At 58.9% G+C, this 14,731-nt stretch overlaps 1 protein-coding gene across 1 annotated transcript; it reads left to right on the top strand.

The window, feature by feature from the left end:
* Positions 1-605: 605 nt before the first annotated feature.
* On the top strand, positions 606-14,319 carry Spdef (SAM pointed domain containing ETS transcription factor). Its single transcript, XM_021629463.2, has 6 exons — positions 606-998; positions 8,562-9,000; positions 10,738-10,935; positions 12,037-12,084; positions 12,185-12,331; positions 13,740-14,319. Exons 2-6 carry the CDS (start codon positions 8,589-8,591, stop codon positions 13,916-13,918), a joined length of 984 nt encoding a protein of 327 aa, XP_021485138.1. The 5' UTR covers positions 606-998; positions 8,562-8,588; the 3' UTR covers positions 13,919-14,319.
* Positions 14,320-14,731: the final 412 nt, after the last annotated feature.

The following is a 14,731-nucleotide window of genomic DNA, read 5'->3' as shown; positions in this document are numbered from 1 at the left end:
TGAGGCACGAGGAGGAGGAGGCTCAGTGCTCCCTGTGTTGCTTCCTGAGCAGGTGGGGGAGGGGTGGGGCTCTGGGCTGTGAACCCCACTGTGGTGCTCCTCTTCAGGGGCTGGAGAAGAGCATGCTGCTGCTGGCCGCTTCTGCTCTGGGTGCTTGGCATCACTGGGAAAGGGCCTGAGGGAAGTTGTGGGGTACAGAGAGCACAGCTGGAGCATAGTCATCTCCCCGCACGTCTGCCAGTGGGTGGACCGGGAAGGCAGGCAGCACCACCTCCAGGAAGCCCTCACAGACTCCCCTGGCCAGTCTTGGTGATCCCCACAGGAGAGAGTGGCACTGAGCCATCATTGTTCTGGCTGGTTTGATTCCCAGTTCTGGGATGAGCACCCTGGGTCCAGATCCTGGTCCCGAGGGTCATCCTTTTTTCCATGCGTTTATAAAGTAAGCATCCTGGCAGTGGGTGTTTAAAGGAGGGCCCAAGTCCACCATCCCGCAGGAGGCACGGCCCTCAAGGGTTAACCAGGAGCCCGCCTGCGGTCTGAGGTAGGCAGGGAGCGTATTTGTTCAGGTAAATAAGGAAGGATTACTTATAATGGGAAGGCTGGCGGGCTAGCTCTACATCTCGCTCCCAACTTCCTCCCAGCACATTCCTGCAGTCCGTCCGCCGTCCACTCTGCCCTCACCCCACACCGGAGCCCTCCAGCTGCTGCTGCCCCCGTAAGCAGCCCCCCCCCTCAGCTTGAGCCTTGTCACGGTGCCAGCAGGTGTCCCTGTGTCTGGGACAGGGGCCTGCCTCTAGCCCTTGGGCCTGAGACCTCAGACTCACGCTGGGGTGGAAAAGACCCAGGGGTCCACCTGAGAGCCACCTCCACCCCGGCCCTGCTGCCCCCGCCGATGTCTGGCTGAGCCCCAGCGGTGGTCCGAGCTGCCCACGGCCTCCTCCTGGTCCCCAAGGCTAGCTCTGCCAAGGACGACTCCTTGAACGCCAGGTGGCTAACGGGTGAGTGTGGCAGGAGTCAGGGTGTCCTTCCGTGGGGTTCCATGTCAGCTGTGGGGAGGCTGGAGGATGACACAAATCAGAGGCATACTTGGCAAGCTTGGAGCTCGTGTTCAAGATCCTGGGGACACTTTCCAGAAGAGCCCTGTCCCTTCCATATGCTGCCATTCACAGCACTGGGTCAGATCCAGGGCTCAGGGGCCACCCCTTCTTTCTGGGCCCCCCTGCCTGTGAGTCCTGCACAGGGCTCATCCTATGCAGGTTGAGGGGAAAGCAGCCAGGAGGGTGTACAGCACCCCTGGGCCTGACCAGCCCGGCCCTGACGCTGAAACTCAGGCAGGGGATCAGCCACGGCCAACTTGGCTGCTCTGCTGGAGGGAAGGGAGGGAGTGTATTCCCAGCCTGGCCACAGAGTGCAGACAGGGGCTCACCGGACCCAGGGGCTCAAGACACTGACTAAAGCAAGAGAGATGGGCCCAGAGCCCGGGAAACTGGCTGAGCAGGGTGGCACGGGCTGGTAGTCTAGGAGGCCACCAGAGAGCAAACTTAGGCACCGGGAAGGCAGAGGGACTGTGGCTCTTATCTGAACAAACAGGAAAACAACAACGTGTGTGTGTGTGTGTGTGTGTGTGTGTGTGTGTGTGTGTGTTGTCCTAAGGATCTCTTCTTTTTGTATTTTTTTGGGGGGGCGTTGTTTATTCAGAGGCTGGCCTTACTCACTATGTAGACCAGGCTAGCCTCCCACTCACAGATCTGCCCGCCTCTGCCTTGGAGTGCTGGGACGGAAGGTGTGTGCCACCATGCTGGCTGGGCCTTGACACAGGGTCTCTGTAGCCCCAGCCAAGGTCCTGAAGTACAGGCTGGCGTTGAAGCCTGTTAAACCTCACCCCGAAGGGCCTCGTTCCTTCTTGTTTAGGTTAAAGATCTCATGTGTTTTGAGAGTGTGTGCGCACGGGGGTAGGGGATGTTCACATGGACATCAGAGGAAGCTTGCTGGCTGGTGTCCTCAAGGGATCCGCTGCCTCCGGAGCACCGCCATGCTCAGCGTAGAGTCCATCCTTACCTTCCGTCATGTGTGTCCTGGGTACTGAGCTCAGGTCCTCAGGCTTGGTGACGACCATCTCTTTACCTGCCCTAAGGCACTTATTTCTAGAATTGGACAGATTCCTGTAGTGAGGAGAGAAGGAATGACAGGATGGGGAGTTGAAGGCCTGAGCCCCTGGGGGGTGGAGGTGGGCTGAAGCTGGCTGAGGTGTGCCTCTGTGTGTGTGTGTGTGTGTGTGTGTGTGTGAGTGCCCACATGTGTGTGCAAGCATGGGTCCACTATCCGGGCCCCAGGCCTCCTTGACCCCCCTCCCAGCAGTGTCCAACAGCTCCAGTCCAGCCACAGGCCTCCATAGCTGACCCGCTTCCCCTGGCCAAGGCTGAGACTCACCTCATTTCCTGCCTCCACCTCCCCAAGCAAACAACTTCAAGACAACCCCCAATAAAGCTGCAGTGCCCCGTGCCAGCTGCTCCCCTGAGTAACAGAGTAAACAGCCTCTGGAGCTTCCCCCAGGCCCAGGTAGAGGGCACAGCAAGCAGGTGCTGTCCACTGTGCGGACAGTTCAGCCAGCTGGGTATCTGTTGCCCTCTGGAAGAGCGCCCCTTCCCGGCACACAGGTGTGCCAGGAGGCTGAAGAATGGTCTCATTGGGTGGGATGGTTTCGCTGGGCCTAGAGACCAGGCTGTGAGTGGCCCAGCCTCGCCTCACACCGGGTATGGGGGGTGCCCGGAGATGAGCATTCTGTTCCTACAAGCTTTCCCTGTCACCCATGCTCGTAAGGACCCTGGGAGTCAGGAGCCACTTCCCTGCACCCAGACCTGAGACAGAGGGAGCTGCACCCCATGGGTGCCCAGTGGCTGCAAAGAGACGGGTCTGGCTGACTGGCTCGCTGTGGTCCATGCTGAACCCAGAAAGTGTCAGTGCCAGCTGGCCAGAAGACCGAGACCCTGCCTATAGAGCAGAAAGGGATGAGTTAAGGGCCGAGGAGCATCTCTTCCCTCTGCATGTTTGTAGTTCCTTGTCTGTTGAATAAGAAGGTTAGGCAAGATGGTCTCCTTGGTTAAGGGAGGCATCGTGAAGGGGACAGGCTGAATGGGACTTTGAAAGCTGCGTAGGCCTTGATTGGACACTGTTTGGACTTGCCAGCCTGTATCCTAGTCTTGAGGGGGGCATACAGTGGGCAGGAATTCCTGGCCCTGGCTCCTGCCAGAAGGTAGGAGGTGTGGATGAGGCCAGCAGCTAGGGTAGACCTGGGTAGAATGGAGGAGAGGCAAGGAGCCCAGACCTCCCTCCTGCCTCCTCCCTCAATTCTCTCCACCGTTTCACTTGGCGGGCACCACTGCCTCTTTGTTCTCATCCCTCCCTCCCCTCCTTCCCTCTTCCCCAGTCTCTCCCGTCCTAGGCGTGTGCACTCAAGCACACTACAGCATTGCCCCTCTAAGCCTGGCCACCTACAGCCTTTTAACGAACTGTCTGACCTAGAGGTGGCGAGCGGGAGGCGGGGCTGAGCTCTGGCCTGGGACCCTCACCTCTACCATCCCAGAGCCCCACAGGCAGCTCAGCAGGTAGAACAGCTCTTCTCAAAGCAAAGCCTGGCACCACCACCGCCCTGGGCCCTTGCTGACATTTACCGCTCTGGGCTCTGGCTGGTGGCGAGACGTTTCTCCCACCATCCCTTCTGATCGCTCCTGGCCAGCCAGGGACCTCAGCAGCATGCCGCAGGGGTCATGGGACAAGGACCCCCCAGCACAGAAGAAAATGCCAAGGAGGCTGCCCAGGGCTCCCCCATACCCCCCAGGGCTGAGAGTGGCTTCCCAGAAGGGGTTCAGGCCAAGGCTGTGACAGGTTGGGCTCAGGCCCCTTCTCTCAGGCAGCAAGAGGCCCGCCTCCTGTTCCTCGTGAGCACACATTCCTGCCGGCCGGCATTTCCTGTCTGGGAATGGGTCTTGAGCCTCCTCGCTCCTGTCCTAGGCGCTCAGCGTGGTGCGCTCTGTGTCTTGACCAGTTGCTGGAGGAGCGGAGGGAATCCTGCATCCTGTCCCCTGAAGAGGGTCTGCGGCTCAGATGAGGGAGGCCTGGGCCTGCTAGAGGAGTGTAACCACGTGGACCCCGAAAGCTCCCTGGGTAAAGAGGCCACGCTGGGGGGTTCACACACACAGGGGGCCAAGGGAGGACAGAAACTGCAGTTTCTGGGAAGTTCTGAAAGCCAGGCAAAGTTGAACCTGACAGGGTGGCTAGCGGACAATCTTCAGGCCCCAGGCTCATCCCGGCTGACATCAGAGCGTAGAGACATGCTGGTGGAAGGGAGCCTTTCCGAATGAATGGCCACAAGTTCCAGGGACAGCCAGAGACACTCAGCTATATCCTTCCCCTCGCCCCACTTCTCGCTCTCATTTTTGAAAGACACGATCCCTCGGAGCCCAAGCCAACCATAGGCTGCACTGGGGTAGCAGTGGTGGTTTTAGCGGAGTGAGGCCAGTGCTCTGGGTATCGCATAGCTGTCGTCAAGGAGGCCTGAGTCCAGTTCTCCTGAAGGGCTGATGTGAGGGCCGAGGCTGCTGGTTCCCAGGAAGGTGGGGCCTGAAAGGCCCAGATGGGCAAGGGAATGACAAGGAAGTGGCAAGCTTGGGCTCCCTAAGACTGCCCCGTCTCTCTCCAAGGTGCTGACCAGTGATGGTGGGTATTGGGGTGCAGGTGTGGAGGACAACCCACACTGTGGGGCTCTTCACCAGGCCCTAGTCTTGCCTTATGCCCTGCCTCTAGCCCATTTGAGGGGTGCAGAGGCTGGGAGGGCTTGGGGAGTAGCCAACAGCCAGGGTCAGGCCACCAGAGGCTAATCAGGGTGTTACAGTGGCCTGGCCCTGTCACTCTCTCTCACTTGATGTCCCTCAGTGCTACTTTCACTGGGCCTGAAGCTGGGTCCTGGGGTCTGGCCACTGAGATTGGGTCTCAGAAAGCAGGGGTGAGGCTAGGGCATTTGTATGCTACCCTACTATCCTTAGAAGGTTGGGTCTGGAAGAAGGGATTCCATAAAGCATAGAGGGCAGGGCTCACAGTTCACGGCCACAAGGACTTTCTTGAGGCCCTCCCAAGGCAACTTCACTCCCTGGGGATGAATTATTGGGTATGAGTAGAGGACAAAGGGGGCAAAGGGGCCCCAAAGGGAATGGGGTACCGAGAAACAGCTGCACTCAGTCTCCAGCACTGGTCGCTCTGTGCGCCCTCCCCCGCCCCCGACTTACCTTCTTGGGGGACAGGAGGTCCTGAGAGATGGACTCCAAGCTGCAAAGCCCTAGCCACTAAAACCTTTCCATGTGGCCCTGCCTCCCAGCTTGGCCTGCACCAGCTGTTACCGAGCCGCCTTTTGTCTAGAGATGCAGCCAGGCTTCTGGGGCAAGCGCAAGGCAGCCCCACTGAGCCTTAATCCAGACACGTGGCTTTACCCCTTGAGATCCGCTCAAAGTTTGGAGACTGCAGGCGTCACTCAGGAGACCGCAGCCCTGGGCAGCTGAGAGAGACAGAGAGGGCGGACTGTGTCCAGCACGCCAGGCCCTGGCAGACCTCCGGTGCTCTACAGAGCAGTGGCTTCAATGTCGGGTGGTCTCTGGCTGGGTTCCAGTTCCTCGGTGCAGCCTCTGGGTCCTTCCCTGCCCCTCTCTGAGCTTCATCGTTCCCCGAATCCTCGCATTCCCATTGGCAGATGGATTGCTAAGGGTTGAGTCACAGGCTAAAAAGGGTCACCAGAAAGAGAGACCTCAGAAAAGCTCCATGGGAGTTGGGCTTAGGGGGCCTGGGATGAGAAAGAAATGGCATCTTGGGAAAGAGAACAGTAGCACAAGGGGAGGTGGCCATGCTTACATCCCCTGTTCAGAACAAGGCAAGAAACACCAGCTTTAGCAGAGCCTGGACAGGAGGAGAGCGTGTTGATTTGGTCCGAACGCTGCCCCTGGTCGCCACATAGCACCCCCTGCCATTCCAAGTTTCATCTGTGCAGGGTCCAGATGGCCCCAGGGCTTCTACACACTAGGCAAGCACTCCACCAACTGAGCGGCATGGCGGCCCTTGGAGCCACGCAGGCTGGCTGGGTTCTTGAGCATTGGAGTCGTGTCAAAGGGTGATGGGAGGAAACGAACTTGACTGTGAGGAGGGGTGGGCAGCCAGGAGCAGAAGGTGAGCCTTGGAGGGTGGAGGGATCCGATCATGAGGTGGGTGAAACACCTAGAAAGAGGAAAGTGGCCAGAGCAGGCACCTTAACAAGGCTGTGGTCCAAGGAGCAGGGTCTACACAGAGCGGGTTCCACTCTCCTGAGTCTGTGCTGTTGACTCGGGTTGTGGGTAGCTGTCCTCGTTAGAGCCACGATGGCTGTGATGAAGCACTGTGGCCAGAGCAAGTTGGGGAGGAAGGGTTCGTTCAGCTTGTGATTCCACAGCACTGTCCATCACTGAAGGAGGTCAGGACAGGAACTCAAGCAGGGCAGGAACCTGGAGGCAGGAGCTGAGGCAGAGGCCACGGAGGGTGCTGCTTAATGGCTTGCTCAGCCTGCTTTCTTACGGAACCCAGGGCATCAGCCCAGGGATGGCCTCACCTACAATCACCTGGGTCCTCCCCTATCAATCACTAATTAAGAAAATATTCTACAGGTTTGCCTACAGCCCAGTCTTCTTTTGTTTTATTTTGCTTTGCTTTTCAAGACAGGGTTTCTTTGTGTTGCCTTGTGTTTGTCCAGGCTGGCCTCGAACTCGCAGCTATTTACCTGCCTCTGTCTCCCAGAATGCTGGGGTTAAAGCCCCCCCCCTCCCAGCCACAGCCCAATTTTATAGAGGCATTTTCTTAAGTGAGGTCTTTAGCCTCCGTCAAGGTGACACCATTCAGCAATGTATGTGTTGGGGGGAGAGGGGTCTGTCCCTGGCCTGACAGACTCTGCTTTTCCTGTGACACCCTTTTTTCCTGCCCCAGTCCAACCGTTGCCATGAGAGGCCAGTGGGGGAGCCAGGCTCTTAGGCCCAGCCGCCAGGTTCCAGTTGCCAGGGGCCTCTCCGTCTGCTGCACAGTTAATGGTTCTGTCCGGGAGCTCTGGGCATTGGAAAGCAGAGAGAGGGAAGGCTGCAGTGTGCAGAGACCGGGAGTGGGACTCTGCTGGGGAAGGGTTCAGAAGACCCTTGCACCTTGACTGACCCGTCGGTAGGATAGGGGCAGGAAGAAAGCTGAAGCCGCCTCCCCTGGGGAGGGCATGGGTACCAGGGCTGAGGAGCCCACTCAACAGACGAAGAAGGGATGCGGTATTAATGTGGTGCCTGGGCCGGCACGAACCCATCCAGCCCCTCTTGCAACAGTGCCTGGCCCCCAGCACCTGTCTGCTGTCCCACCTGTGCCCGAGGCCAGCCACACATAAAACCACAGGGAATCAAGTTCTCCTGCCGCTTGGAAAAGCCAGCAGCTGGGCACGGGGCCCAGCGAGCTGGCAGGAACTGTCCTAACGTGGCAGGCATGGGGCTGCCGGGGATGTGGACAGGGAGGGGGGAGGCCACTGAGAGGTGAAGGAGGAGGGATGGGGACTGACGGAGGCTGTCCTGGGGCGGGGCCACCACCTGGGGCATAGGGTGTGGGCCCAGGCCAGGGTGGGGACTCGGGGCAGAACAGGCTGTGGATACTGCCTTGGTAAATACCACGGGCCCATGGCACACACACATGTTTGCCTAGAAGGACTTGAAATTAACCCAGGCCTGCCCTCTGTCCCCCGAAACTCCAGACCCCCCTCACCTCCGCCCACCCCACCCACCCAAACCTCTTCTTCCTTGACATTTAAAGAGTTCGTGAAGGGAAGAGCTGGAGCCACAATCGACACCTTCTCCTCCCTTGTTGGCACTCTCTCCCCTGCAGGAGCCTGCAGGGCTGTGCTAGAGGGTGGGAAGGGCAGGGTACTGGACAAGGGGGGAGTGGGGGGACACTGAGCAAGGAGGAGGTGGGGAAAGCTGAAACCCATCCCAAGCCCCTTCATCAAGCCTTGCTGGTCCAAGAGAACAGGCAGCCGTTTCCTGAGTGGTAGGATGTTTTCAAGCAGATTAGCTGTGGCCCTTGAAGAGACCCAAGGGTTTTTCCAGACTGGGCCTTGTCCTTTGTCACGCCCCTCGAAGTGGCAAGTGGCACAGTGGGTCCTACAGGGCGACCAGAGATGGGTTCAAGGTGTTCCGTGCCTCCCCGAAGTCCTCTGTGCTGTGCAGTTCCAGCGTTTGGGACTTGCAGGAGGCAGGAGGACCAGATGGTCTAGGCCAGCCTGTGTTACACAAGACCTTAAAAAAAATGCCCCTCCCACTTGCCCGTGCCCCCTCTTGCCCGCACACCCATCGCATTGTCTTCTCCAGCCAGCCCTGGACTCACTGCCCAGTGACCCAGAAGCCCCCCAGGCCTCTCCCAGAGCCCCAGCCCAGCGCCTGCCCGTGGAGTGCTCTAACCAGCTTAGTCTCCCCCGCAGAGCCTGGACGGCCACCAGACTGCTCTTCCTCCTTCTCTCACCTCTGCAGACGGCAGCCACAAGCCCCAGCAGCAGCATGGGCAGCACCAGCCCAGGCCTGAGCAATGTGTCCCCTGGCTGCCTGCTGCTGTCCCCGGACCTGTCCGTGCGGACAGGTGTGGAGAAGGCAGCGGCCACGGCAGCGGCAGCGGTGGGTCCCGAGAAGCCAGACTGGAGCCCCAGCCCACCCGGCACCCCTGAGCAGGGCCTGTCCGCCTTCTACCTCTCCTACTTTAACACGTACCCCGAGGATGGCAGCTGGGCCGCCAAAGTCCCCACGGCCAGCAGGGAGGACGCGCTGGAGGAGCCTGAGCAGTGCCCCGTCATCGACAGCCAGGCCTCCGGAAGCAGCCTGGACGAGCACTCCCTCGAGCAGGTGCAGTCCATGGTGGTGGGTGAGGTCCTGAAGGACATCGAGACGGCCTGCAAGCTGCTCAACATCACGGCAGGTGAGAGGCTTGCTGCCACCTCCACCGGGGACGCCGACAGGGCGGGGGCTGGGATCTGCTCGGCCTGGACAGCGGCGGGAGCCATGGCCACGGCAGCCACACTGGCCGGGGCCCTAGCTTAGTGGCTCCCTACCCTCCCGGGGACTCAGCTCCTCTCTCCTGCCACTCACAGGGTTCCGGCCACTTGATCTCCCTCCTTTACCCACAACAGTCACCCCAGGACCTTTGCACCTGCCGGCCCTGCAGCCTAGAATGCTCTCCCACAGATGCCTACTTCGCCTCCAGTCCCACCCTCTTGCTGTCCCCCATTTTCTTGCTCCCCTGATGTGATTGCCATCGGAAAGCGTGAGAGTCTTGTGTTCTCCTACCTTGCTTGCTGTCTACACCTCATTAGAGGATTTGCATATCCCCGGCTAGACATAATAGCTACGTGACAAATGGCCGCTGACCAGCTTTACCTGCCTGGCCCTGGTCATGCGCGGGGACACTAAGCAATGAACAGGGCGTAGAGGTCTGTGTGAGGGGCTGGCACGATGGGTCATGAACAGGTGAATGTGGGCCTGGTCAGCTGATAGGGGGACTGTGGTGAGGAGGGGACGGACTCTGGGGGGGTGTGTGTGTGCCTGCGCTCACGTGCATGCGCCTGGTCTGGGGTGTCATGGAGCCAGAGCTGCAGGTGGAGCTGCCGAGGGGCGGGATCCTTGCCTCCATCCTACAGCTCTCCTGCACCACCGCCCTCCGCCCGGCCGGGTGCCCTGGGGGTGCCCCCACGCAAGGCAGCTCCTGCCCCCATCTCCTCTCCTCCACTTTCCCACACTCCCCAGAACCCTACCCCAGAAGGCTCTCCCAGGCTCCCTCTTCCCCCGTGCCCGGCTCGGGAGGGGCGAGCTCCCTGAACAATGGGGACAGAAACAAATGGCGTTGACCTCGGGGAGGAAAATGACCTTATGAAGCGGGAGCGATCTAGCTTGCAGGTCACTCAGCTGCGACACGGGCAGGAGCCAGTGTTCGCCTGGAGGCCGCACTGCCACTGTGACCCAGCCTGGTTCCAGCCATGTGCCCCGCTAGGCTCCCCTGAGAGCTTTTTCCCAGGGAATGTGCGTAGCTTCTGGCTTCCTCCTTCACCTTTAGCCGATCCATAGCTACTCAGGGTAGATGCTACTTTTTTTTAATTTTCTGAGACAGGGTTTTTCTGTGTAGTCCTGGACTCGCTTTATAGACCAGGCTGGCCTCAAAGTCACAGAGATCCGCCTGCATCTGCCTCCCCGGGTGCTGGGATTACAGGCATGCCCCACCACGACAGGCCTGGGGTGGCTGCTACGAACCTACCTGTTTGCTAAGCACTGGACAAGGGATGGACCCCTCCCCATCTGTGCCTCAGTTTCTTCATCTCTATTCCAGAGGGGCTCCTGGGTGCGCTTTTCCCTTGAGAAGATTGTGGAAGGCAAGACTGTGTGGATTGGCAAAGCTTAGGTGTTTCTGGTTAAATGCTACTGTCCGGAAAGGCACCCAGCTGTGATGCAGAGGCAGCAAGCTTGTGTCAGGGCCCTGGCTCTCCCCTCTCCCTCCCTGTCTGCCTCTATAGGACTCCTCAAGGCTCTGGCTATCCCCACCCTGAGGAGTACCCGGTCCCAGCAGCCAGGCCTCGTGAGCGGTCCATCCCGCTCACTACCCGACGGCTACCTTTGGGGTGGGGCCCAGCAGCAGTCCTGACCTAAGGTGGCGTCTCTTGCTCAGACCCTGGGGACTGGAGCCCTGGCAACGTGCAGAAGTGGCTCCTGTGGACAGAGCACCAGTACCGGCTTCCGCCAGCAGGCAAGGCCTTCCAGGAGCTGGGCGGCAAGGAGCTGTGTGCCATGTCGGAGGAGCAGTTCCGCCAGCGTGCGCCCCTGGGTGGGGACGTGCTGCATGCCCATCTGGACATCTGGAAGTCAGGTGAGGGCCGAGACAGCACCGGCCAGCCCCTCACAGCGCCAGGCCAGGGCTTGGCGAGGCTGGCCTCGACCTTATCTTCTCTTTTAAAATCCTAAACAAAAAAAAAAAAAAAAGATTTATTTATTATGTCTGCATGTACACCTGTACGCCATAAGAGGGCACCAGATCTCACTACAAATGGTTGTGAGCCACCATGTGGTTGCTGGGAATTGAACTCAAGACCTTTGGAAGAGCAGCCAGTGCTCTTAACCTCTGAGCCATCTCTCTAGCCCTTATCTTCTTTTTTAAAGGGAAACCCCTTTTTAAGGTTAGCTTTATTAATTAATTTACTTTTATTTTTTCTTCTTGGTTTTTTGGGACAGGCTTTCTCTGTGTAGCCTTGGCTGTCCTGGACTTGCTTTGTAGACCAGGCTGGCCTCGAACTCACAGAGCTCCGCCTGCCTCTGCCTCCTGAGGGCTGGGATTACAGGTGCTTTCGCGCCACTACAGCTTTGTTTTTTAATAAAGAAGTAAGGAAGGCTTCTGGGGAGGCTCAGTGGAGAAAGGGGCTTGCCTCTAAGCCTGACAGCTGGAGTTTGATCCCTGGAACTGCACGGCAGGGGAGAGCGGACTCTCCCAAGCTGTCCTCTGATTCCACACGTGAGCTGGGACACACCTGGGCTTCCACACTTGCACAGCACGGTTGCCTGCCCTTGCTTTTGTTTTCTCTCCTCTGAACTTTGGAGGATTCTGTGTTTATTCACTGGGTCATGGTCCCTTTCCTTAGAAGTGTGGGATGAATGGGGGGACAGGACCCACTCAGGGGACTCTGAGGGGGCAGTGTCTGCCCCGGCCCAGGTGCCTGGCCAGGGGATGTGACTTGAGCAAGAAGGACCCTGTCCCATCCCTTTGATGGTCTGAGCGTGGGCAGAAGGAACGGGCGGGTGGTGGCCTGATGCAGCCGCTGAGGTCAGCTCAGGCCTCAACACCTGCCACCAGGGCAGAGATTCAAGGGACACCCCAGCCCCATGTCACAGTGAGGGGCTCTGCCATTCCCACCCCCCGGACTGCGGGAGGCAGGCGGCCTCTGCTGGGTCCCAGCCTCCCCTCCTTGTCCCACAGCGGCCTGGATGAAGGAGAGGACCTCGCCTGGGGCCCTTCACTACTGCGGTGAGCTGGGCAGCCGCCCCGAGGCCTGGTGGGGCTGAGGGAGGCGCCCTGGGAAGAGGGTGGTCGCAGCTGCCGCTCACCCTGGCCCCCTGGCTTCCAGCCTCCACCAGCGAGGAGGGCTGGACGGATGGTGAGGTGGATTCCTCGTGCTCCGGGCAGCCCATCCACCTGTGGCAGTTCCTCAAGGAACTGCTGCTCAAGCCTCACAGCTACGGCCGCTTCATTCGCTGGCTCAACAAGGAGAAAGGTAGACTCGGCGGGAGACGGCCACCGGGCAGGGAGGGGCTGGAAGGAGACGTGACGGTCAGAGGGGCTGAGAGGGGAGGACGCGGCCAACGCAGGTGGGGCCCTGGGGCTCTGGCCGCCGGAGGGGCCCGGCTTCCACAGGAATACTGGGCTCCGGAGGGCAGAGAGGGGTGGGCTGGCAGCGTGGGCAGGGCTGGGGGGGTGGGCGGAGCTCCAGTTTGAGGTGACGGTAAGGGTGTGGCTCCAGCTGAAAGGGGGCTGGGCGGGGGTGTGGCCTAGACCGACTCCGCCTTCACCCTGTGCCAAACGCGGCACTCGGAGATGTACGTTCCTGCCACCCGGAGGTTTTTGAGGTTTAGGGTGCTTTTGGGGTCCTCCTCGGGCTCTCCCCCGGACCCCACCCTGGAAGTGAGGCTCCAGTCGGCGCCTGGAACACAGTACGGATTGAGAGGATCTGCTGAGGATGGGAACACGCTATGGCTTCAGCATGGTGGCGCTCGCCTTTAGTGCCAGCCCTGCAGAGGCAGAGGCTGGCGGTGAATGCCACGCCACCGAGTCTGCAGAGAGAGACCTTGTCTCAAAAAAAACCGAAACAGGGCTGGAGAGCGGCTCAGTTGCTAAGGAGTACTCTCTCGGCCTGGCGGAGGACCAATTCTCAGCGCACGGGGCTGCTCTCAACTTCCTCGAACTACAGCACCCGGAATCTGATGCTCTGACCTCGGCGAGCACCCTTATACACACGCAAAGACGCACACACAGGCAGTTATAAAATAAACCTTAGGAAGAAATTTAGCTTCAACCCGCAGCCTCGTGTGTCCACCAGAAACAATGCGAGCCCGGAATATAATATTAGATGCTCTAGAACCAGGGCCGAAATGTTCAAAAACAACTCAGTTTCACTTTAATAAAATTAAAGGTGGGTTGCCCGACCACCTTAACCCAAAATTCCTAAATGCTTCCCAATGCATGGAGCCCCGTCCTGGGAAAGCCTGTCAAATATTTCCAAATCCTAAAACTCTGACACAGTTCTCACCCAAAATTCCAGATTAGGATCACTCAGCCTGCATTTGGTGTAATACTATGGCTTAATTAGAATTTCAACTGGTAATAAAAGTAAAAATGATTGAAATATTTGTTAATGTCAGGTGTGATGGCACATGCCTTTAATCCCAGCATTCAGGACAGCCAAGAGAGACCCTGTCTCCAAAGGAAGGAAGGAAGGAAGGAAGGAAGGAAGGAAGGAAGGAAGGAAGGAAGGAAGGCGTTTACTAGGTTTCATAGCCTGTCCTGGACCCAGGGCTGAAGAGGACTCCAGCATCTGTGCCCTTTGCTTTCCTCAAAACTGATCTATTGCTCTTGTCTCTCTTGTTCTCACACCCTCTGCGCCCCACCCCCACCCTTTCCCCCAGGCATCTTCAAAATTGAGGACTCCGCCCAGGTGGCCCGGCTCTGGGGTGTGCGCAAGAACCGGCCCGCCATGAACTACGACAAGCTAAGCCGCTCCATCCGCCAGTACTACAAGAAGGGGATCATTCGCAAACCTGACATCTCTCAGCGCCTCGTCTATCAGTTTGTACATCCCGTCTGAGGGCCACAGAGGCCGGGGGGCCTACAACCTGCCCCGGACGGCCACCCTCCTGCTGCTCGGGGCCTCTGCTCAATCTGAACCTGGGGACTGCTGGCATCCACGTTCACAGTCACTCATCTGGGGGTACATACGAGCTCTCTGGCTCCCTCTTCAGGTTGTACTGCTCAAGTACATAGGCCCCTGGAGGGTCAAGGGAGCTACGCTTGGACTGTGGAATTCTCGGAGGAAACAGCACGCAAGGACTGGGACCCAGGCAACCCACTGGACAGTGACATCGCTGCTCTCTGCTCCTGCCACCTCCTCCTGTACCATACGGGGCGTGGTGCTAAGAGATGTCTTCACCCTGTGTTGGGGAGCCAGGGGTGCCCAAGGAATGAATAATAAAGATACATGATAACTGACAGGTTCCCATTGCCGGGCTGTGGATGGCTCAGCCTAGAGGCCAGCGGCTGTCAAGGACAGCCATGGTTCTGTGCTTAGGGCGCTGGCCACAAGGGAAGCTTGCCCAGGGAAGTGTCATGGAGACTAAATGGAAAACGGTAGCTGTTTGGTAGATGTTGTGGAAGAGGCAGAGGGTTCTCCAGGCCAAAACAGCCAGTCCAGCCAGCCAGGGCGCCCTCCTCACCCCGGCATGGCTAAGATGGGAGGTGGACCAGGCTGTCCACAGCAGCCTGTGTGTGCATCTGTCCAGTTGAAGGGCAGGGCCTGATGCCAGGTGTGCCCAAGTGTGCGAGGGTCTGGCTCTCCTGCAAAAGTCCCAGGGTTTCTTGTGTTTGCTCGGCCACCTGAGAAAGCCGGACCACATGGTGGGCT

Source organism: Meriones unguiculatus, chromosome 16 (genome assembly GCF_030254825.1).
Source record: "Meriones unguiculatus strain TT.TT164.6M chromosome 16, Bangor_MerUng_6.1, whole genome shotgun sequence".
NCBI lineage: Eukaryota > Metazoa > Chordata > Mammalia > Rodentia > Muridae > Meriones > Meriones unguiculatus.
This window is presented reverse-complemented; position numbering and strand designations above follow the sequence as displayed.